General features: G+C 45.9%; 1 protein-coding gene across 1 annotated transcript in view; it reads left to right on the forward strand.

The window, feature by feature from the left end:
- The window catches only part of WIPF3 (WAS/WASL interacting protein family member 3), a 79,387-nt gene that overhangs the window by 31,799 nt on the left and 23,648 nt on the right, over positions 1–23,940 (forward strand). The window contains exon 3 of the mRNA XM_049641643.1: positions 23,237–23,369. Within this exon, the coding sequence (XP_049497600.1) occupies positions 23,237–23,369 (133 nt within the window). The remainder of the gene's footprint in view (positions 1–23,236; positions 23,370–23,940) is intronic.

The raw sequence follows: 23,940 nt of genomic DNA on the forward strand, positions 1-23,940 counted from the left end.
GAGAGAGAGAGAGAGAGAGAGAGAGAGAGAGAGAGAGAGAGAACGTGGGGTAGGGGAGGGGCAGAGAGAGGAAGACACAGAATCCGAAGTAGGCTCCAGGCTCTGAGTGGTCAGCACAGAGCCTGACGCGGGGCTCAAACTCACGAACTGTGAAATCATGACCTGAGCTGAAGTCAGATGCTTAACCGACTGAGCCACCCAGGCACCCCTGGAATGTTACTTTAAGGCCTTGACCCCAGGAGAACCAAGACCAGCAAGAATCACCCAAGCACCCAGTTCCTTAATTCTTCTGCATTGACATCCAGAGCACTACTAACCTGCAGGACCCCTCTGACCTGCTGTAACTTCTTGTATGTCGTCCCCTCCCTGGTGGCAGACCCCCTTGCCCTCTTCATTGGAGGAATCAGTGTATTTTGCCAAACCTCTGTGTCTGTTTGCTACCAGATATTGTTGCCTCCTGCCCCGAACTTGGAGCTTTTGCCACAGACCCACGGTGATGGCTGAGTTACAGGTTTTGAGGACAAGTTTGGGAAAAAATGGGTGTGCATCCAAAATCATCTGCCATGGACATTTTTCCATGGCAATTATAATAGTACCTTTGGATTATTATTGAAAATAGCAATCCTCTAATATATTACTGTAAACAGCTTGACAATTTCACAACTTCCCATAGAGCCTCATTGGATCTTTCCTTATCCTCTGTGAGAAAGAAAAGAGCTTTATCTAATGTGGGTTCCCCTCAAAGTAGACTTGGAGGAAAGGGTCTCTAGGTAGTGTATTTGAGAGGTGATGCCTAGAAGCCCTGGCAAGGGAACGAGGAAGCAAAATAGAGGAGAGAGGAAAGCAGGTGAATGGTGTGTGGGAAAGTGGGGTGTCATCCTGCAGGGGACCCCTGAGAGACTCTAGAATCTGCCTGGATTGTGCTACTGACGGGCGAGGGGCTAGGGCTTTATCCACCGACCCTCGTCACCCTTGTCACCGTGGAGTGCACGCCCCTCCGGGGAATCCCTCTGACAGAGACCCAAAAGCAGTTAGCATGTCGGGGCGCTGTCTGGTGTCAGCTTCCGGGCGAGGCAGAGCAGGCAGGTGATGAGACCCAGCAGCATCTACTGGAATCATCGCCAATTCATGGCGGACGAACGGCGGTCCAGAGAGATTAAGTACTTGCTCAGAGTCGCACAAAGGGTGGAGTCTTTGCACTTCGTCACCTGCATGCTGTCCCTTGTACCGGCTGGCCTCCAGGGCTGCAGTTATGGCAGAGATGGCTGGGACATGCCCTCCAAGCCCAAGACAGCCAGTGTTAGGAGGCCGGAGAGCAGGACTAGCAGAATATTTTCTCTGATGTGCTTCCCCCATTTGCATTTCCACAGGGATCTTTGCCCGACTAGTGTAGCTCCTTCTTTAGAGGTAACACAGCAAAGTGATGGAGATTTCCGAGCCAGCCTTCCTGTGTTTCTATCCTGGAAATTGAGTGGCCTTGGGCAAACTATTTAAACTTTCTGTGCCTTAGTTTTGTTCTCTATTTAAGTACTACCTGCTTCATAATGGCTGATGCAAAGACTGAATGAATTAATACATGTAAAGTGCTTAGCAGGGAATAACAGCCATAAAAGTGTTAGATGGTGTTGTTATGGTGCATACAGACGGTCTTTTTCCTTTCACTGGCTTTAGAATTCATGCGAACTCATTATGAAACGAAAGCTCACAATTCATCCCGCATTCACATCTTGGTAGCGTCTTGCCAGGTTTAAACGCCATTGCACTTCAGACAATTTGTGTATCGCCTGTCTTCACCCTACTTTGATCAACTCCCTAAGGAGGGAGGTCATGCGGCCTTACCCTTCACAGCATGAGCAGCGCCAAGGGTGGGTCCTGGCCTTGGGAGCTTCTCCGGAAATTGGTGTTCTGTGAATGAGAGCGCACCCTCCCAGGAGTTCGCTGGTGACACAAAGCTCATGTTACACAGGCAAGCCACCTGCTGGTGGTGACATCAGCATAAAAAGAATTTGAAAGGTTGAACCAGAGATGTACTCCTCCCAGAATTTTCTCTATATTTATAGAACACTATTCTGAGGGCCTCAAAAGAATTTTCAGCTGTGGCTCTGTTCTTTAATCCTCCGTGAGATTAAATTGGAAGCAAAGATACGGAGTGGGGCGTTCTAGTGTACAGTATTAACATCCACCAGCAATTATGGGTATTGTTGTTTCATTACAGATAACACTGTGTGGCAACAGGTGGACTAATTTTAACATCCGTTTGACCTTGACACACTGTTCAAATGGGTCAGGGTCAAATTGGGTGTCCTGTTTTACATATGAGGACCTCAGACCCACCGCGGCACGCAGAGGGCCCTAAGGCAGAACTGACCTAAGCCAGGGTGTTTGTTCACAATTACCAAGTTCTTGCTGGTAAAGGTTGGAGGTGCCCAGTGGTGGGAGGTGGGTTATAGCTACACGACCTACACACCGAGTCACAGATTCAGCACGGTATGGGCTGTCCCCTTCCAGTTCGTTTGTTGAAGTCCTAACCGCCAGGACCTCAGAATGTGACTGCTAGGGTGAATGCAGAGAAAAGTAAGGTTAAATGAGGTCATTATGCTGGGCCCTAATCCAATAGACCCAGTGTCTTTGTAAGAGAGGAGATAGGGATGCAGACAGGCAGGAGACGGCCGCCTGCAAGCCAAGGAGAGAGGCCTCACAGGAAACCAACCCTGCAGACACCTGGATCTCAGACTTCTAGGCTCAGTACTGTGGGGAAGTAAGTTCCTGTTGTTTAATAAATTCCCAGGCTGCGGGACTTGGTTATGGCCACCCTGGCAAACGCATACACGATGCCTTCATTCATCAGCCAGTGCAGAAACCTCAGCACCTCCACCATCTCGGTGACGCCCCCCTCAGCTACCCCACCGCACCTTGAGGACAGGTCACTTGGGGCAAATCTGGTCCCAGAGCCAGCCACCCCCAGACAGAATCTGCAGCTTGTTTCTTCACTCCCCTGCTGCGTATGCACGTCCTTCCCCTCAACTTCTTGTGCTTTTATCGATCGCTCTATTCTTGCTTTCTCTGTTTTGTCTTCTTTTGTCTACTGTTTAGAAACACGCAGAATCTCTGATTCGAAGGGGCCTTCTGCCCCTAAGACCTCGTTTAAAGGCCTCCAAAGCCTTTGCTACGAATGACATAAACTGCTGAGGTTGCTGCAGGAGTCATGCATTTCAGAATCAATGGACAGATAACTTCTATTTCTGGAAGCTCGGATCAAGAGTTGTGTCGATTCCGTGCAACCTTAAATCATTTTAGCATCCATTATGGGACGGTCTTCCAGCCATCACGAAGAAAAGCACTCTGCTTGCTCACTGCATAGCCTTTGCTGGCTCCCATCCCAGGACCTTGCTGTTACTAGCTGATTTCCTGCTGCAGTGGTGGGGTTCAGTTATGGCTGGAGTGCATGGGTGGACCCAGGGTGAGCCTTTGCAGGTCCTGGTGTAGACCTAGCCTGGAGAAAGTACAGAGTGGGTTCGGGTCTTTAATGGCACCAGAGAAATCACAAAAAGTGAACGTCAGACCTCTTTTTTTTTTTTTTTTCCAATCATCTCACTCTCTCTTTTCTTGGTCTCCTTCACTTTTTTTCAGGCCACCTTCCCTCTATTACTTTCTCTCTGTTGCCAGAGTTAGCAGATAAAAATACAAGACGCTTAGTTAAACGTGAATTTCAGTTAAACAGCTGTACTACAACTAAAACAAATCATTGTTTTAGTGTAAGTAGGGAACAGATACGGACATACTTAAACTTGACATTTTTCTTGTTTATCTGAAGTTCAGGCTTAACTGAGTACCCCGTTTTTATCTGGCAACTCTGTCTTTGTCTCGGAATATGTGTTCTTTTGTGTGTTTCTCTTATATATAGGTATGTATGTACATAGAGATGTAGCTGGAGAGAGATATCTCCCTCACAGGCTTTCCTTTTCTGTCTTTTTCCCCTGAAAACCCTACAGGCATACCCCCCACCTTCATTCATATGCACAGCAGTGGTTATATCCATATTTCTCCTTCCACCTTTCTTCATTCTTCCACATCCTTTCCCCTGTTATATATCTCCCTTATCTATCCTTAAAAACTATAGTTTTCCTTTCCCTAAATCTTGGTCACACTTAATAAATAACTTTGTTTCCGGGGCGCCTGGGTGGCGCAGTCGGTTAAGCGTCCGACTTCAGCCAGGTCACGATCTCGCGGTCCGTGAGTTCGAGCCCCGCGTCAGGCTCTGGGCTGATGGCTCGGAGCCTGGAGCCTGTTTCCGATTCTGTGTCTCCCTCTCTCTCTGCCCCTCCCCCGTTCATGCTCTGTCTCTCTCTGTCCCAAAAATAAATAAAAACGTTGAAAAAAAAATTTAAAAAAAATAAAATAAAATAAATAAATAAATAAATAACTTTGTTTCCTTCCAACTTTAAAATATTGAGAAGTAGATGGGGCGCCTGGGTGGCTCAGTCAGTTGGGCGTACGACTTCGGCTCAGGTCATGATCTCGCAGTCCGTGGGTTCGAGCCCCGCGTCGGGCTCTGTGCTGACAGCTCAGAGCCTGGAACCTGCTTCAGATTCTGTGTCTCCCTCTGTCTGTGACCCAACCCCATTTGTGCTCTGTCTCTCTCTGTCTCAAAGATAAATAAACATTAAAAAAAAGTTTTTTTAAATATTGAGAAGTAGAATCTTTGATAGCTCTCTCTTTAAATATTGGTAAAATAAGGTCATTATCAGCCTTGGTATTCTAATTTGGTTTTTTTTTTCTTCTGATTTATTTATATTTGTTTTGCCTTGCTGGATCACTGGACCTAAACACGAAAATGGGATCATACCCTCGTACGGAAGGGTGATGGCATAGGATACAGTCATGTAAGAACCTCATGGGTGGCATAAGAAGTGTGAGGGATTTTTTTTTTTTTTTTTTACTTTTGTTACCTTTCATTAGTAAATCTTAAAACCTATCAGTCAATAGGCATAAATCCCTCTAATGTCTGTTTTCTTACAAATCATTATGCTAGGCTGTGGGATCGCTAAATCAGTGAAGTCCTTCGCTCTTCCCCCTTGGATAAGACACATGGAAAGATCAGAATCCAAAGTAATATGTATTCATTGCAGCAAAGAATAAAGAGTGTACGGAGAGCCAGAACTGAGTGGCCGCAGACCTCCATCATTAAGGGATTAGGTTAAAATGGCTGCCGGGCTCACCAGCGTGGAAGACAGAGCAGGGGTGATGAGGGCACTCACCCTGGGCACTTCCACCTTTTCTCAGTTTGCACCCTCAGCACCTCCCTTATCTCACCCTTGTCCTGGCTCTGCGACCTAGCGCAATTCAACTTTGCTCCCTCATAACCCAGCATTTCAGAAGGGAAACCAAATTGTTTCTCTTTCAGAAGCAATCATGGCACCATTTTTTCCAATTTGAGCAAAACATAAATAAGTGGATTTCTTTTTCTTGATTTTTGTTTCATCATGCTCCACTTCATTCCACAAAAAGTTGACACAGCCGTTGTTTAAAATTCCACAAACTTTTCCTCAGCCCCTTTCACAGTGGTTGGCTTCTGTGGTCTGTTTGTTTGTTTTCCTTTTCTGGCTTATCAGTTGTCTAAATCACTTGTTTGGTAACAAAAAAAATTCAAAAAACTCTGTGCGGGCGTCCTCCAATGGTATCATAAAACACACTTTCTAGATTTCCAACTCTTGCGGACCAGCTGTTGGCCACCGATGGTATCTGGGGCTTCCAACCCTTCCTTGACCTCACCCCTACCCCATGACTTTGATGACTAGAGTGCTTTGATATTATGATTTTCTTTAAAGTGTTTCCATTTAAATATGAGAATCTGAAATGTTTTTGTGCGTGTATGTGGTTTATTTTTAACTGACCGTATTATTCAAAGCAATTTTAGGTTCGTAACAAAATTGAGTGAAAGAATGGAGAATTTCCTTATACCTCCTGCCCCTGCACATGTACAGCCCCCCTCCGCCCCCCCGCTATCAACATCAGATTTTTCATCAAGACTTCCATTCCGTGTTTTGTTAAAGATTCAGCATCTTTGAAACTATCTCTTTGAGGGCATGGTTACCCAAAACGAAGAGAATAACCAAAGATTAGTAGAAGTTTTTAAGAGCTCGTTTAAAAAAATGTTTGTGTATTAATGTTTTACAGTGTCTTACATACTTTCTGCCTGTAGAAGAATTATTGGTTCCTAAAATGGGATTAAATGTACCGGAGATCAAGTGGTAGCTGGCACATCGAAGGCGGTTGACGTTTGTTGACTGTATTGACATTCTATTCCTTGACGAAGCTTGTGACTTCCAGATGCTTCGCCATCTGAACAGTCTTTGGCCTGGGAGCCAGTAGGTTGGTGGTCTTTAAATGGGTTTTCCTGGAGCTGGGGTGCAGCCCCTTCCTTAGGGTGCAAAGGTGACTTCACCGAGTTGCCAAGGGGGGCAGAGCTCCATCAGTGCAAAGGAAGGACGGTGGCTGGGATGTATCTAAATTTGCAGAAGGAATTGTTGCAACAGCCTACCTCACTCTGGTTACATAGAGCTTCATCAGTAGGCCTAATTTTAGGAGGTGTAAGACAAAAATACAGTTGAGAGGAGTGAACTAAAAATAGCCCCCCCTTTATTCTGCTATAATTCACTCCCTCAGCTGATAAGTCTGTTCAGTTTATGCAAAATTCTTCCCCCTGTCATAATTGCATGAAGACTTTTGACAGTTATTAAGCACAACGCAAACCTCCATCTCGTTTTGATTCACTGCAGCTGTCATGACCTTCAATTTATTTCTGCCGTCCTCTGGAATTGCTGGCATTCTGTTCAACAGATGCTACTGTATTTTTAAGGGAGCATTTGAGGTGGCCCCATTTTATTAAAAATACGCAGGGAGCGTCATTAATAAGAGTACGTTGTGTGAGGCTCAGGTGGGCCCCTTCTGTGATTCTCATGACAAAAATACTTTTTGCAAAAAAAAGTGGACGCTGTATTTTCATGTTAAAGAACCTAATTTTATTTTAGTGAATATTTGGAGTGTTTATTGTATGGAAGACATTGTGCTGAGCACTGGAAGCGTTGATGAAGACATAACTTCCGCCTCAAGGAACTTGCTTGGGGAAGACAGATGTATGTCAAGATGTGAAATATGTGATCTCAGCAACTGGAGTCAGAATTCTTCTTAAGGAAGGACCTATGTTGGGAACACATCTTGATAAACCCTGGACGGGTTGTGGGGGCGGGTGGAACTTGAAAGCAGGAATGAGGCAAAAAATAAATAAATAAGAATGGCTATACCGCACCACACAAAGCCAGAGGAAGAATGTGCTTCATTCATAAGTAGTTGGGCAGAAGGAAAAGATAGTTAAGAAGGGGGATGGGGGGAAGGGGCCAGAACACTGACTTGAGGTAGGTGGCTACGGAGATGCTGGGCCAGATGAAACCCTTCTGTGTTGTGATGAGCAAAGGCCATTTGAGGGCCAGGGATGCCCAGGGCTCGATGTGGGGTTGTTGATTCTTGGATTGAAAAACCCTCCTGTTCTCCACCCACATTTCAAGTAAGTCTGCTAGGTTCTTGAATGATGTGCGTGTTTAGGGGTTTCCCTGAGGGGGTGCGGGGGGGTGGGGTGGAAGAAGAAGGGAAAGGCTCATAGAAGGCTTTGACCTGTGTTTCTGAGACCATAATGAGTAGAGCAGAGACATGATGTGTGAAAGAAGGAACCTGGAAGCAAATGTGCCCACAAGACATAAATTCCCCTGAAACTGCAGAAATCTTTGGGAGGCTTTGGGCTTCCCAAGGGCATCAAGAAGGGCTCTGAGCCAGTCTCCTGTAGATCTCCAGGGCTCAGGAACCCCCAGTTGATATCTGCTTATCTAGGTTAAACTTCTAAAATGCGTGGCTATTATACGGTAAGTGGATGAGAGTTGAAATACAGTCAACTCTGACTCTTGGAGTAACTTAGGCTTCTCTGTGAGAGGCTTCATAGCTAGCCCTTGGAAGATAGTCTGATTTTAGTTGGCAGAATAGGAGGAGAAGAGTATGTCCTGCAAAGAGAATGCATGAGTATTAACAATGAGATACCAAGTGCAAGACCCATATAGGGAATGGGGAACAAGGCAGGCACGGGCAGTGGGCAGTATATACAGTGCTGGGGGTCGGGGAGGTGAAAACATGGAATGTGGTCAGATTCTGGACAGCCTTGAACACCAGGCCTAATGAGTTTTATCCTCATCCTGTGGGTGTCTCATCTAGATCGAAAGAAAATTGGACAATCAATGTGAAAGTTTAACTAAAGAAAGAAGATTCTGAAAGCAAGAGGCCCATTAGGAGACCATTTAAATTCATGACTCTCGGGGCACCCGGGTGGCTCAGTTGGTTAAGCGTCCAACTCTTGGTTTCAGCTCAGGTCATGATCTCAACAGTTTGTGAGTTAGAGCCCCGCGTCAAGCTTGGGGCCTGCTTGGGATTCTCTCTCTCTCTCTCTCTCTCTCTCTCTCTCTCTTTTTCTTTACCCTCCCCTGTTCATTCTCTGTCTCTGTCTCTCTCTCTTTCAAAATAAATAAATAAACTTTAAAAATGCATATCACTGAAATAAACAATAAATAAATTCATGACTCTCAGACTTCCCACCTCCTCCTACACACCTGAAGGTTGACGTCCTCCCATCGCTAAGAATGACGTCCCCCATTGCCGTGGTTTAAGTGGTGTGGGTGAGAAGTGAAGAGTAAGCTCAAAATGTGGTGGTGGAACTAGAAAGGGCGGTAGGAATTAGATATGTTTTGCAAGAGAAGTTGACAGTAAGTGAAACTGACCAGCTATAGAATGTCAAGAGTGTGAAATAGGGAGTCTTGGCTTTGAGCCTATGGGACTCCAAGGAGAGTGCTGAGATCTGTATCACAAGAGGTGTAAGGAGGGCAGGTGTGTGTGTGTGTGTGTGTGTGTGTGTGTGTGTGTGTGTGTCTACACGTGCACACACGTCTTTGGGGGGTGGATGGGACAGAATGAGTTTTGGGGGGATGTGTTGATTTAAGATGTCAATGGAGCCCTTGCGTGGAGATGTTCAGCAGCCAGCTGGAAGCATATGCCTGGAGCTACACACTCAGCACATTCTGAAGTGACCTGTCTATGTTGCATAAATGCCAGCAAGGTGGCTCGAGTAGATTCCAGGTGTTTCTGCTCTGCTGGCACCTTTCTGAGTCTTATCCAGCCAGTAATATGTGGAAGTATCTAGCTTTCCTGCTGCTGCTGCTCTGTTCCTGCCTATAAGAGATGCTCAGGGACTGTGTGTTGTTGAATGAGTGAGAGTACTAAGCCTCATGTTGACAAAGCTAGAAGAGTGAGAACAAGAGTTTATATTTTTCTTGTGGATTATGGCACGGAGATAACTTCCTATATTTACTTCTATTTGGCTCTTTGTCCGTATACATATAAATGTGTCAAATGTTTTCCTGATGAAAGAAATATAACTTTACAAAAGAGGTTTAAAAAATATAGGGGCACCTGGATAGCTCAGTCAGTTGAGCATCCACCTTTGGCTCAGGTCATGATCTCATGGTTTGTGGGTTCGAGCCCCAGATAGGGCTCTGTGCTGACAGCTCAGAGCCTGGACCTGCTTCGGATTCTGGATCTCCCTCTTTCTCTGTGCCTCCCCTGCTCATGCTCTGTCCCTCTCTGTCTCTTAAAAAATAAAACGTTAAAAAAATTTTTAACTATATACGAAATATATAGAGTCTTAATTCTGCCATCCTGCTTATTTCCTTTTTTCCTTTGTTTTGACCTGTTAGCATAATATTTTATGCCACTTTCTGATTGTCATTTATTTTAGATATTGTTTGTTTATCATTTATTCATTCTGGATATTGTCCCCCTAAAGAGCAGCAACCTGAAACTGTCTGTTTTTTCTTTTTTTTTTTTATTTTCTTTTTTTAGAGAGAGAGAGAGAGAGCACAAGTGGGGGAGAGGGAAAGGGAGAAAGAGAGAATCCCAAGCAGGCTCCACGCTCAGTGCAGAGTCCGACACAGGGCTTCATCCCCATGACCGTGAGATCATAATCTGAGCCAAAACCAAGAATCAGACGCTCAACCAACTGAGCCACCCAGGCGCCCCCTGAGGCTGTGTTTGTCGAAAATTTTAGACCAAAAGTCAAACAAATACAAATTGAATTCCTGGCATGCAGCAGCCACTGGGTTGAAGTGGTGAAAAATGAAGGCATTCACACTTACCCCTCAGGGTTGCTGGGAAGGCACACATGTCAGAATAGGTATAGACAGACCAGTACACTGTAAATATTCGTAATTATAGGACTACATTAGGCACAGAGCAGGCAGGTGAGAGAAAGACCCACTGGGGTTTTCAGAAAGTACTTCATGGAGAAGGTGTATTGAAACCAGCGGAGCCACTGAACATTCTCACCCAGAGGAGGGACTGGTAAAAATGGCGTCTGGGAAAGATTTTCTGGTTGTAGGGTAGGGGGTGGTGGGATGGGACAGGGAATACCCAGAGTGTTTTGTAGGGATTGATTCAGCCATGCAGTAGTGGGGAGAGCCTGGCATGGTTGCCCAAATGGGAGGGGATGTTATTCTGGCACTCCGTGGTTTCCACAGGCCCCCTGGGGGTTGTCATTCGGAGTGCTTTATTCTTCCCAGGACGTGTTCCTGTTGGCTGCTTTGCACGCAGTACCTCCTGGCCGACTCACCTGATTCCGTGAAGGTGTCACACACATCCAAGCTAGACGGTTCAGAACTAAACTTAAGTTCAAGATGAGGCGGCAAGGGTGGCGGGGGGGGATGTCAGCCTTTCTTCTTAGGAGGAACATGAGACATGGTTGTTTCTGGGTGTTCAAATTTACTCGTATTGTAAAAGAGTCGCTCTAGGGCCATGAAGTGATGAAGGGTCAGAGAGTCCCTCGGGGGGTAGACAAGCGTGGCCACTAGGGCTGAGAAGGACCTGGTCACTTGTTGCCCTCAGGATATGTTATCTCTGTTCTGCAGATGAACAGAAATCAGAACTTGGTGAGGAGCCCAGTGGGCACATCAAATTAATACATGCCTGTGGTTTAGAAAGGAACCAGTGCAGAAAGGCAATGATAACAGAAGAGCGGCAGCATGAGTCCCGAGTTTAGTGCTCACTTTTTGGTGGGGGAAGTAGGAGAGATGATAAATCTGTTGGGATGTGTTGAGTTGAATGGAGGGAATCCTCTGGAATCCTTATTTTTAACTGTAAGGAAAGGCTGGCTCCCGCTCATGCAAGTCTGATGGCTTCCTCCTTGGATGACTCACTCTACCAAGATCACTTAGCCACTGGCAAACTGAACTCAGATGCTTCCTGAAGTGTTAACTTGGCCAGAAGAGAACAGTAGCTTGTAGAACCTGCCATCGAGCCCAGCCTTTTCCACTATGCCATACTACCTTCTTGCCAACATGCCGGTGACGATGCTCTTAGCGGCCCAACAGCGTTAAAAGAAGTGGCCCAAGGGAAACAAAGGATGTGAGCAGCATGGACCACAGAGCTATCAGGCAGGGTGTAGAGAATCACCTATTGGACAAAGAAGGATTCCTTGGTTGCCCCTCTTCATCGACAGGGCCCAGAAGTAGAGTGCGGTCCTAGGGTGATGACAGAGCTATAGAAGCACATACCCAGAGCAGCTCCGGTCTGGTGTCCTAGGGGCCAACCAGAGAGGTGGGGAAGCAGGTTCTGGAATGGATGAGAATATCACCAGATCCTGACGTAAGACCCTCTCGGTGTTGGTCTAGATCCATTTACATTATCATCTATGACAGGTACAAAGCTTTGAGAACATCTTGAGCTTTCCAGAAATTTCAGAATTCCCCCCCCCTTGGTTGTTATTCGTGCCCTTTCATATTTGAGCAGTGTTCAAAATCTTTATCCGTTTCAGAGTCAGCAGAGGGAGGCCAGAAGCTGAAAACCACTGCCTTTCGCCCTGTAGCCAGCAGGGGCATGGAAAAGGAGAGTAGGGGGCTGACTCTTAGAAAGAAAGAGGTGGGCCAGTATGGTCCACCCACAGGAGGTTCCATGTTACCTGACAAGGGAGTTTCAGGTACAGGCTGTTTACGGTTGCGGGTATCAGCCTCGGAGCTAGGGTTACCCTGTGCAGTTTCCATTTTAAGTGCCCTCCGTCGTACTCCTGCCAAGACTGCCGCTGGCTCACGTTTGAGGCACCAATCAGACTGCTCTGAGTCCATCACTCAGCCCTGGCAAAGGCCTAGCACTTAGCTCTTCGGGCCCCAGCCTTCTACGCAGCAACACCTGCCCTTCCTTTTCCTTCCGATACCCCCTCCCTGCCCCCTTCTTCCTGCGCTGGCTGTCACACTCCTTGTGAAGCAACATCTACCGCGGTCACAGGCCAGAGGATAATCGGACCACTCCCCCACCCAGCTGCGGGCTTACCATGCGTTCCTGGGTTTTCACCTTCGCTATTTGCCCGGGTGGTGTCATTACTAAGAGACTGTAGGGCCTGGTGGCCAAGGGACCCTGACTTGGCCTGGCCTCACCTTTCCACTCTGCCCTCACTAGCAGTAAACAGTGCACCTCATCTGTAAAGTGGACATAATACCCTTAACAAGTACTTACATCATGGGGTGGGCGGGTCAGTGCCTTTTACATGAGTTAATACATGTCAAGCCCTCGGAACGATGCCTGGCGCGTGCAAATGCCTTCCCGTTTCTTTTCCTCATTGCCGTTGTCATTGTTGTCACCCTATGCATGCTGCAGCCTCTGTACCCAGACTCCAGAGTGACCCGTGTGCATAGCGGAGTAAAAAGAAGGAACCAGGTCTCAGCGAAAGTTGTCTGTTTCAAAAGGAAGAGAGGAAGGAATCCTAGGTTTCAGCTGGGGTGAATGAGAGAAAGCCTTTAACGGAAACGGATGCCGGAGTGATGTGCTCCCTTTGACAGTGGTGTTAATTTATTAGTTTGCAGATAATCTGGTGGGACGAGAGCATGTTTCTTTTTGGTGGTTCTTTTTGTCTGGAAAAAAAAAAAAAAAGGAGGGTATGAAACCTCAACCTGTTTTTGAGACACTGTTCAAACTATGATTTATTTATTAGCAATTCCTGGTGCCAAGACCTGGACTCCTAATGCTGGCCTCTTTGTTTTTTTCTTTTTCTTTTTTTCTTTTTTTTTTTTTTAGTTTCATGGTTGTTGTTTCCGGGTCCGGCCATGGTTTTAAAATCAGGTTTTCTCATCATTTAAATTTTAGTCTTAAAAGCCTGGGAATATGGGCATCATTGAAAAAGGGAGATGGGTGCTGAATTCAATTCCCATCTCTCAGGACAGAGTAACCAAAGGTTAAAAGGGGTGAAGACAGCTTGAGGAATAGGGGCTTCAGCATAAAGGCAGCAACTTCCCTTCCTGCCCCTGCATGAGCAGACAGATGTCAGAGAGCAAGGGGCTAAGGTTTATACGAAGTTCATTTGAATAAAGTACTGATAGATTACTCACACGGTTTAAAAAAAAATAAAAGAGCTGGTGGGGCGCCTGGGTGGCTCAGTCGGTTGAGCATTCCACTTCGGCTCTGGTCATGATCTCGCAGTTTGTGAGTTCGAGCCCTGCATCAGGCTTTGTGCTGACAGTTCAGAGCCTGGAGCCTGCTTCGGATTCTGTGTCTCCCCCTCTCCCTTTGCCTCTCCCCCACGGTGCGCTCACTCACACTCCTCTCTTTCTCTCTCTCTCTCTCTTTCTCAGAAATAATAAATGAGTAAACTTTAAAAAATAAAATTTAAATTAAAAAAAAAAAAAAAGCTGGATGTCCCCGTACTAAAAGGGGAACGGCTTGGTTTTTGCACACAAACAGTTTCCACTCAAAAATAAGGGGAAATGCAGAAACAAATGATCTCATTTCCAGAGAAGTGACGGTTGGTCTTTTAGCTCTTCTGTAATTAAATCCAGATGCACCTTAAACAAACCTTAAGACTGTGGTGGTAAGATGCTTTCCTCAGGGGAAAGGGTGGGGAGCCGAGCACCTGGAACTCAAAACGCAAAGTTCTATGACAAAACGTGAGATGTCCAGATTAGGAGGTTGGATGAGTTTTATGACCATGTTCTACAGCAGCTGGGACAGATATCTTATCAGTGTAGCCACGACATGGGTTTCCAGATACACAGATTTCCAAGAACTGTACCTGGGACCTGAAGAGTTTAGTAGGATGTGACGGGAACTCTGGCGCCGGATATTTTTATTGTTTTAATTTGGGTACCGCTGACCTTGTTGGAGAAAAGAAACAACAGCTGGCAAGCACCGCCATCAGCACTGTTCCTGGGAATTCGGAGACCCAAGCTTCTGCCAGACCCTCCGTGCAAATTCTGGCAATGCTCTGTCCAAAGTGAACTACGTCCTGCACCTCCTCATTGCTGGGTGTTCATCTGGACCTTCAGACATTTTCTTCTCGCTTATCCTTAACCTCCTACTCCAACGACCAGTTGGCCTACAGCCACCATTTGTCACCGACAAACTGTCCAATTCCAGGACACCAGTATGCATGGATAGCAGTTTCAAAATGGCTAGCCACTCCCTCTGTGGGAAATAACACTATCATATAGAGTCCGGGATTTCTATACAATTCATTGACCTTAATTCTTAAAAGTTTTGATTCATTTACACATTTACTTGTATCACTGTCTTTTTTTTTTTTTTTCGTATGATGCACGGTGAGATTATTTCATTCATTTGTAATACTCTTGGATAATTTTGTCACATTCTGCATTCTTTCCTGGGATATCCCAACTTCTTAAATGACTATTTTTATTTGTGTCCGTACGGTTTACTGTTTACGCCATAAGAGTTTGTGGGTTTTGACAGATGCGTAAAGGCAGTTGTCTGTCATCAAAGTATCTGGGAAATGTGTCACCGATTGGGCCTCCCTGCTCCCAAGAATGCCTGATATGTTTACCTTGACCTTGTCTCTAGTTTTGCCTTTTCTAGAACGTCATATGAATGGAATCCCAGAGTAAAGGTAAATAAATAAATGAGGGGAAAGAACAGTACACAAAAACTTTAATATTTGAGGGGCACCTGGGTAACTCAGGTTAAGCGTCTAACTCTTGATTTGGGCTCAGGTCATGATCTCCCAGTTCGTGGGTTTGAGCCCCACATCGGGCCGCATGCTGACAACATGGAGGCCACTTGGTGTTCTCTCTCTCCCTCTCTCTGCCCTTCCCCTGTTCATGTTCTCTCTCTCTCTCTCTCTCTCAAAATAAAAAGATAAAACTTAAAAAAAAAATTGTTTAAACCTTTAATATGTGAAAGACCTGAATAGTGCCATAGAGAATTACAGTGTGCTTTGGAGAGGATGTGTGGATCATATAAGGAAAAGATTGATTTGGAGAAGCTTACAAGAAAAAAGATTTTGTAAAGTAAATGTGGTTTTGATATAGAGTTTAAAAGAGAAACACAAGGTTGGGAGGTAGGGCAGGGCTGGGGCCAGGGGTGCATGCCCAGAAGAGGCAGAAACGTGAGCAGAGCCTTGGAAGTAGAAAAGGAACGCGGGAGAAATCCGGAGCCGTTTTAATTCCTCGAGAAATACAAAAGAAGGTTGAAAGATTCCTTGGAGGAATGTGGCTGGATTCCTTGATTTGGGGCAGAATGGAGAGTCACTGAAGCATTTTGAGGAGAGTCAGACAACGGGTGCCTTAAATGCAATTATCTGAGGGCAGCCTTGAATAGACTGGGATCTGAGTTGTGGAGACCAGAGGATCACATCCAGAAAATAAATAACAAGGAATGCAGTTTTACCCCGCTATCCAAAGGTGGAGTTCCTTCGAAACATTTTGTAAGCCAAAATGTTGTAAACTGAGGCACCAATTACCATTCACGTAAATAGGGCCACTTTTGAGCATTCCCAGACCCCAAATACAACCTCTCTTAGGCTTTTCTGATACCTTAGGACACGTCTGACTAACGGGCACACAAAATAAATCAAGACAAAGCACAGGTGCTCACAGGCACAGTTCAAAGCTGTGGCGGCTGGCTGCTGAGATGCTGAGTGTGCTTCTCAGGACGGAGCTTGGCGGGGCGGTTCTCGCCGCTCGGGGTGCGCGCCGCCTCTGTAAGGCTTGTTGCAAAACCAACACTGCGCGCTGTTTTCGCTTTTCACCTTGCTTCGTGGAAGCAAAAATCCTTTTCCGATTTCTTTCATTTAGTCAAAGTAGGCGCTAATGTAGGTCTTTTGTAAAAGTGATGTAGTGGGGACTTTCAAACAGTGGAGATACCTGTATGTGTATGTGTACATGTGTGTATGCAATACGTGTGTACATACGTATACAACCATATATATACACACACACGTAAACACACACACATAGACACACTCCCTGACAACAGGATCCTGGCGGTCTCACCCATACTGCGTCCCCAACTCCTAATCTAATGGCACAGAGTCGGCACTCAGATCTTAAATATTATTGAGTCACATTAATAACCAACAGGTTTGCTCTATTATTTCTGTTTGCCCTCTTTTCAGGGTCCCTCTCTCCAGCAACTTCTGTAAACTACTCACAGATTCATTTTGCTGTGATGTGGATAAAATAGCTTTTTATTTTATTTTATAATTTAAAGCTGTGTTTTTGCCCAACGTCCAATCCACAATCCGTCTGTCAGCTGCCTTTTTAAATGTATGGCTCCCGTGTAGTTCAATATCTACTCCCTGCCTCTGAAACCCATCCCACGGGCCCTGCTGATACACGCCTCAGATCCGTCTTTCTCCATATTTCTTTATTGCTACTCTTTCCTTTCCCAACCTGTATTCTTCTGTTTTCTTCCGATTATTCCCTACTGAAGGAACTTGGAATTCATATTACAATCAAACTTATCAGTGTTGCCAAAACAAGCACCAGAGGTAAAGCTTATAATTAGGGAGGGACTGCCATATAGTGGAACTGCTTAGCTGGTGTGGGTAGGAAAAGGCTGGCATTTATAGGTAAACTCAGCTTACAGAAATGCAGTTAAGCCCAGCAGAGCATATTAATGGAGGCTTTGAATTTTTTGTCCCAAGTGAGATGGAAAAACACTGCAAGTTTTGAGCAGAGTGACATAATCCGGGTGGCAGGTGCTCTAAGGGTGAGCATGTTGCTCTAGGAACAAAAAATGACTCTTCACCTGGCCTTCCAGGATCAGAAGTCCTCCTGGAATATAGCCAAGTGTAAAATTCCTCCTGGAATATAGACAAGGGTAAAAAGAGCAGAGAGATTAGCTCAAGCAAAGGCCCAGGGGTGAGCTCCAGCAGGGAATGCTGGAGAAGTGGAGGGCCTCGCACAGTGTGAAGGTATTTGAACTTGATCCTGAGGGCCGTGGGGAGCCAGCAGAAAGTTTTGTGGTGGGGAAGGCCATGACAAGCGACATGTCCCTTATACAGTTCATTCAGAGAGCTGAGTGGAGGAGAGCAAGAAAACAGGAGACATGAAGACCAGATGATGGAATCCCAAGGTGATGGTGGCCTGTGTAGGGGTGAGAAAGTTTTCCTTTTTTCCCCCCCTCTAGGTTCTTTGGCTGGTGTACTAATTAAGTTGACGTGAGACAGACTAACGGGAGAGAAACGAGCTTATTTTGAACGTACAGAAGCTCATAGAAATAGGAAATTCAAGAAAGTGGCCAAAGCAGGCAGCTTGTAGACCTTTTATTTTATTTTTTTTCAACATATGAAATTTATTGTCAAACTGGTTTCCATACAACACCCAGTGCTCATCCCAAAAGGTGCCCTCCCCTCAATACCCCTCACCCACCCTCCCCTCCCTCCCACCCCCCATCAACCCTCAGTTTGTTCTCAGTTTTTAAGAGTCTCTTATGCTTTGGCTCTCTCCCACTCTAACCTCTTTTTTTTTTTTTTCCTTCCCCTCCCCCATGGGTTTCTGTTAAGTTTCTCAGGATCCACATAAGAGTGAAAACATATGGTATCTGTCTTTCTCTGTATGGCTTATTTCACTTAGCGTAACACTCTCCAGTTCCATCCACATTGCTACAAAGGGCCATATTTCATTCTTTGTCATTGCCACGTAGTACTCCATTGTGTATATAAACCACCATTTCTTTATCCATTCATCAGTTGATGGACATTTAGGCTCTTTCCATAATTTGGCTATTGTTGAGAGTGCTGCTGTAAACATTGGGGTACAAGTGCCCCTATGCATCAGTACTCCTGTATCCCTTGGGTAAATTCCTAGCAGTGCTATTGCTGGGTCATAGGGTAGGTAGGCAGCTTGTAGCCTTTTAGACGAAGAAACAGTACGTTTGTAAAGAATCAACAAGACAAGGAAGTTTAGGCTTGGGGTAGTTAATTGGAAAAGAAGTAACAAGGTTTGTTTACACAGCCCTCTCAGCCTTGAATTCCCTATCGATGACGATAAGGATGCCTCCTTTCCTCCTGGTACAAGGAGGATACTATTCACATGGGAAATTTATCTCCTGCTAACAGGGGAACAAAGGACGGTCAGTGTCCTTGCATTGGCGATTTCCTATATCCCTTTAATTCAAAATAATCAATATGCCAAAGTGGTATATTTTGGAGCAGCCTGGGAGGAATGCCATCACCTGCATTAAGTCAGCATTGCAGGGATGCAGAAAAGGAACCAGGTTCCAGAGAGATCACTCAGGAAGAATCCGTAGGAGCTTGGGACTTGAGTAGCTGTTGGGAATGAGGAAAAGGGAAGGGTCTGAGATGGCCTCCAGGCCCCTGGGCCCAGGCCCCTGGGCCAGCCTACAGCAGCCAGTCATCCTGGGGAGGAGATGACTGTAGGGGATGTCCTTCACTGAGGGCGTTGAGAATAGGAACAGATACGCCTAGAGCCCCAACAAAAGGGCCTTTAATTCTGCTTTCCCGCCTGTTAAAACACAAAACTCAACTGAGTAAACATAAAGATCTAATACGCTTTATTCAGTGATTCAGGAATCAAGGAGCATCCCTTAGAGCAAATAGAAAGGAGATCGGCAGAGCTATACCAAGTGGTAAAGGCAGAAAGAGGGTGGGACAGGGAAGTCATAAACAAAGGAAAGGAATGTTTCAAGCAAGCAAAGGGCGAAGGGAAGGGCAGGGATCAATCACACAAATTACCTTATGGGTGCTGGTAGGATAATTCCAGATCGACTGGGGAAAGTTCACATTCCCGGGAAGGGCTGAGACTGCAGTTTTGTCTTGGTCTGCTCTCTTGGGGACAAGTGGCTCCGTTTGGGACCTGTTGTGCTGTTTTAGCCCTCCCTTTAAAGGAGGTAGCCCTGCGAGAGGTAGCTCTGTCCTCTAGGGACCAGTCACGGTCTGCATGCAGTGGTTCAGGAAACCAGGCTTTAGTAAAAGAGGTTAGAGGGTCCATTCTTCTTGCTTGTGGATTTTAATTGCCTATTTGGATTTCTGAAAACGAGACCTACCGCTGTTGGATCCCAGTACACCTCCTTCTGGAACAGCCTGACTTATGCACATTTGGGGTGTCAGGAACATTGTGTCAGTTAATTTTCTGTGAAAATATTTTGTGTCTCTCTTTGGGATCCCAGGCTCTCTGTGTTCTCCCACATAAAGACGGTAATGGCAGGTGGGAGGCAGTGCGGGCTGTCCTGGGGATTCAGGTTTGGTAACGGGATCCCAGGACGCTGGCTGCCCCCAAGTTTGGAGAAGGCGGGAGTGGGCGGAGGGCCGAGGTAATGGGCAGGCTGTGTGCCTGGACACCTGAGAACTAATTTTAGGTTTAGCAGCCACATTGGAGAATGTACCTTTAGGAAACTGCGAGGCTGACATTGTGCGAATACGATAGGGTTTAGAGCATCCTTGAGATAGACAGCCTGCCAGATTTGGATTAACTGGCTGGGGTTTTTTTAATTGGTGTTTCTCACAGAAATCGGCATGAATCAGACACATGCAGTAATGGCATATGGCAGCAAAGCGACAGACAGCAGGACATGCAGCTCAAGGTTTTGATCTGGGCTGGACTGCCATTCCCCACCCCATCCCTCCACCCCCGTCCAAACCCCACTGGAACCTGATGGACTCATTTGCTGAGATGACAAAGGGACATGCAAAAGCTTTTCTAATTTATCAGGATGGGAGGACAGACACTTCACCACCTTGGCCTGGTCAGAACTGTCTTTGTTTTTGTCTTTGTGATCTTACTGGCTCACTTGGGTCCTTCAGCCTTTGCACGGCTCTGGATGGGCTAATTTGCATTGCTGTTCTGCTACGTGGCATCTTTTTGGGGTTCACGCTATTGCATTTGGAGCTCACTACTGGGGAACTGAGTCCACAAAAGGTTTATGTGGAACTCAACAAATTGCCACACTCAATAACAAGGTTAAGAAAGAACAAGAGCAAACATCAAAGGAATGTTTTGGTTTCGGGTGTGTGTGTATGTGTGTGTGTGTGTGTGTGTGTGTGTGTGTGCACACACATGCACCCTTGCACATGCACGTGGGGCGAGGGGGACATGTTTGGTGGCTATATTTGTCACAGGACAAGTGTCCAGGAGTGGCTTTCTCTCTGTTGATTATATTTTTAGTGAGTTGCTAATAACCAGGATTTGCATAGAATAAAAGAACCAGTGAATATTTGGAAATCTTCCCTCTTCTGTTTCTGTGCCCTGTAACCACAGTAACAAGACTTCATAGGGTTTTTTAAGAAGCAAATTATGATTGAATTGCTAATAAATATTGCAGATGGCGTAGAAACGACTGCCACTGAGTAACACAGTTTTCAGTGTGCAAATGAATATGTCCTTAGATGTCCTTTTGTGCAAAACCCATTAAGACTAAATCTACGTGGTCCCCTTAGCCCTGAAGTTATTCATTCTGGACCTCACCAGAGAGGACAGACTGATGCCATATCCATATCAGGGGAGGGAGAGCCCTCTAGTGGAAAATCATCAGGATAGACAGTACAGCAGGAAAGAAAGCCAAGAAGTCAAAGAAGGAATGTTCCATTTAGTCCCGCAAGTTGAACTGCAGCATGTAAACATGATGTGACTCGCCATGTCCTCCTGCTGACTTGGAAAATGTTTATCAAAAAATCTTGGCATGTGGAATCATCAAGAATATATTGAGGCCTGTGCTAAGTAGGTACTCAAAGTCATTATCCCAAGGGCTCTTAATGTTCTTCATAGCCCTCACCTAAAAAGTTTGGGATGGGCAAGATCAGGGGGTAGGGGATACATTTTGGTGATAAATTAAAAAATCAAGTTTAAATTAGATGAGATGATCGGGGGCACCTGGGTGGCTCAGTTGGTTGAGCGTCCCACTTCGGCTCAGGTCACGATCTCGTGGTTCATGAGTTCGAGCCCCACATCGGGCTAGCTGCTGTCAGCTTGTCAGGGCAGAGCCCACTTCAGATCCTCTGTCCCCCTCGCTCTGCCCCTCCCCAGCTTGAGCTCTCCCAAAGATAAATATTTGAAAAAAAATTATATAAGATGACCCACTTGCCCGCGGTGGGATTATTAGCGACAAGGTTTGTTCCTGGGTCCAGCTACTTCTTTGAACAGAAGAACACACCGTTCTAACCCTTGCCGTCCCCAAGGCTGTCACCTGAGTTGAGCCATGATTATCATTATAATGCACTGTGTTATTTATCTTGTAACTAGGAAGAAAGCTCCAAAGCACTTTCTCTCCCTAACCTCTGAAAATAATACATGTCTGAGATTGTGATGCTAGATTTTTGCAAAAGTTTTCATACCCTCTTGACTGGGTCATGATATTTCCCTTGGCCTTTTATTCCTGCCATGAACTACTTGTAAATAAAATGAGAGGAAACTTTAAAAGATTTCAAAACTTGGCATTTTAAAAGGATTTATGGATATTAATGGTTTCTATTGATAGACTTTAAAAGCATGTTGTGTGAGAAATGCCCTGCTGTACGTGTGCATTAATAATGCTTTCTAAAAACGTGTATCATCAGGGCTGGGGCCCCTTGCTCAGCTCTGTTACTGACTATTGTCCATGGGCCCCCGCCCTTCAAGGGTTCAAAAAGCTTGTTTCCGGGCAGCAAGAACCCAGCTTTGAAGCTTATGTCCTTCAAAGCCCATGGAAGATACATCACCAGGGCAGTAGAGGCAGCCAGTGAAAACACACCCTCAGCACATTTTAGCTAAAACCACAATTGCCTTTGTTTCTAGTCTGTGACACTGGAGAGTCTCTGACTAAATAGCCAACAAAGCTGGATTGTCCTTTTCTGAACGGAAAATGGCTACTGCAAGGATTTGTAAATCCTGTCTCTACTTCGAGGACCATCTCAAGGTCTCTTATCTTCCTTTGCAGCCTGGCAAATATGGCCACTTCTGAACTCTCGGTGACCTTCCTCTCTGTGGGACTTGCATCATATGTTTACGATGTCATGGCTTAATTCCATGCATGTGCGCCCTGTCTCCCTGGCACGCCCACAATGCCCTTGAAAGCAAGGTCAATGTACTCTACGTCCTGGGTCTAGTTCACGCGCTCATTCATTTGTCTGGTAGTCGCTGCGCCTACCTGTGGCCAGGTCCTGTTATACCCTCTGGAAATAATTTGTGAACAAAACGAACAAGGTCTTTTTCCTGACAGAGTCCTCTGGGGGTGGTGAACCCTCAACTCGTAACCACAGATGGAAATTTTCCGCAAGGAGAGACAGATACAAGTTTACGTCAGGCGATAGAAGTTAGCAGAGGAAAAAGGAATAGGGTACCCTTAGAGAGAACACCGGGTGGCCTTGCCTTGATTGGGGGGGGGGGGTCAGAAAAGGCCTCTGAAGTGGTGCTATTTAAGCCAAACACCGAAGACACATGGTCTCCCCCAAATAGCAAGAGCTAAGAAGTATTTCTGGCTTTGAGAAATGTTTAACTAGGTCTCGGTTCACATGGTATAAACCTTCTAACTGTGTTTCCTCCGGACTCTATCTTCCAGCACAACCCAACCCCTCCTCTTATTTGCCACCAGCCTACATATGTTCTTTCTGGTGCTCCCTGGTTCTACAAGTCCATGGAGACCCCTACCATGTCAGCTCACGCGAAAATGGAAGTGTTTAAAAAAAAAAAACAACAACAACAACAACAACAACAACGAGATTCAACAGAGTAAATGTTAAAGATCTTATTTTATCCAGCGATCCATGAATTGGGCTGCATCCCATCCAGCAGAGAGAAGAGAGCCCCAAGAAGCTGTGCAAATCGAAAGACGTTTACAGGCAGAAAGGAGCCGACTCAGGAAGTTATACTAGCAAACAGCGGATTGTGTTATTACATGTGGTTCTAATCAGATCCCTCTTATTCCCTTACAGGTGGTTACAGACGCTTCCAGCTTGAGAAAGGCAGACCCCAAAGGTCGGAGCGCTCTGTTGGCTGATATCCAGCAGGGAACTCGCCTACGGAAAGTCACACAGATCAATGACCGCAGTGCCCCACAAATTGAGAGTAAGTGAGCGGCGGGGCTAGGCCTGCTGTGAGGCAAGGGCAGGCCACGGGAGGCTCAGCCAGGCACCGCTGGCCTGCTCAGGGAAGTTACCCAGCGCCAACTTTGGGCCATAGCAGACTTGCTCAATGCACAGGCCACGTGGGTGAGAGAATCGGAGCTTCCTTTTCAGGTCGGCAGATGATCCACGGTGTATCTTCTACCCCTGTTCAAACGCTAAACAAACAAAAACATAGTGGGATAGCTTCTTTTGAACCGTGACAAAATCCACATAATATAAAATTCACCGTTTTAAGCACCAAAGCGTCCAATTCCGTGGCATTTACCCATTCACAATGTGGTTGCAGCCATCACCCCTGTCTCCTTTCGGAACGTTTTCATCACTCCACAAGGAAACCCCACACCCGTTAGCAGTCACTTTCCATTCTGCCTCTCCCCCCATCCCTGGCAGCTACTAAATCCACTTTTGGTCTCTATGGATTTGCCTCTTTGGGCTATTCATATAAATGGAATCATACACCCTGTGGCCTTTTGTGACTGTCTCCTTCACTTAGCACACTGTCTTCAAAGTTC

The sequence above is a fragment of the Panthera uncia genome, chromosome A2 (genome assembly GCF_023721935.1).
Source record: "Panthera uncia isolate 11264 chromosome A2, Puncia_PCG_1.0, whole genome shotgun sequence".
NCBI classification, from domain to species: Eukaryota; Metazoa; Chordata; class Mammalia; order Carnivora; family Felidae; genus Panthera; species Panthera uncia.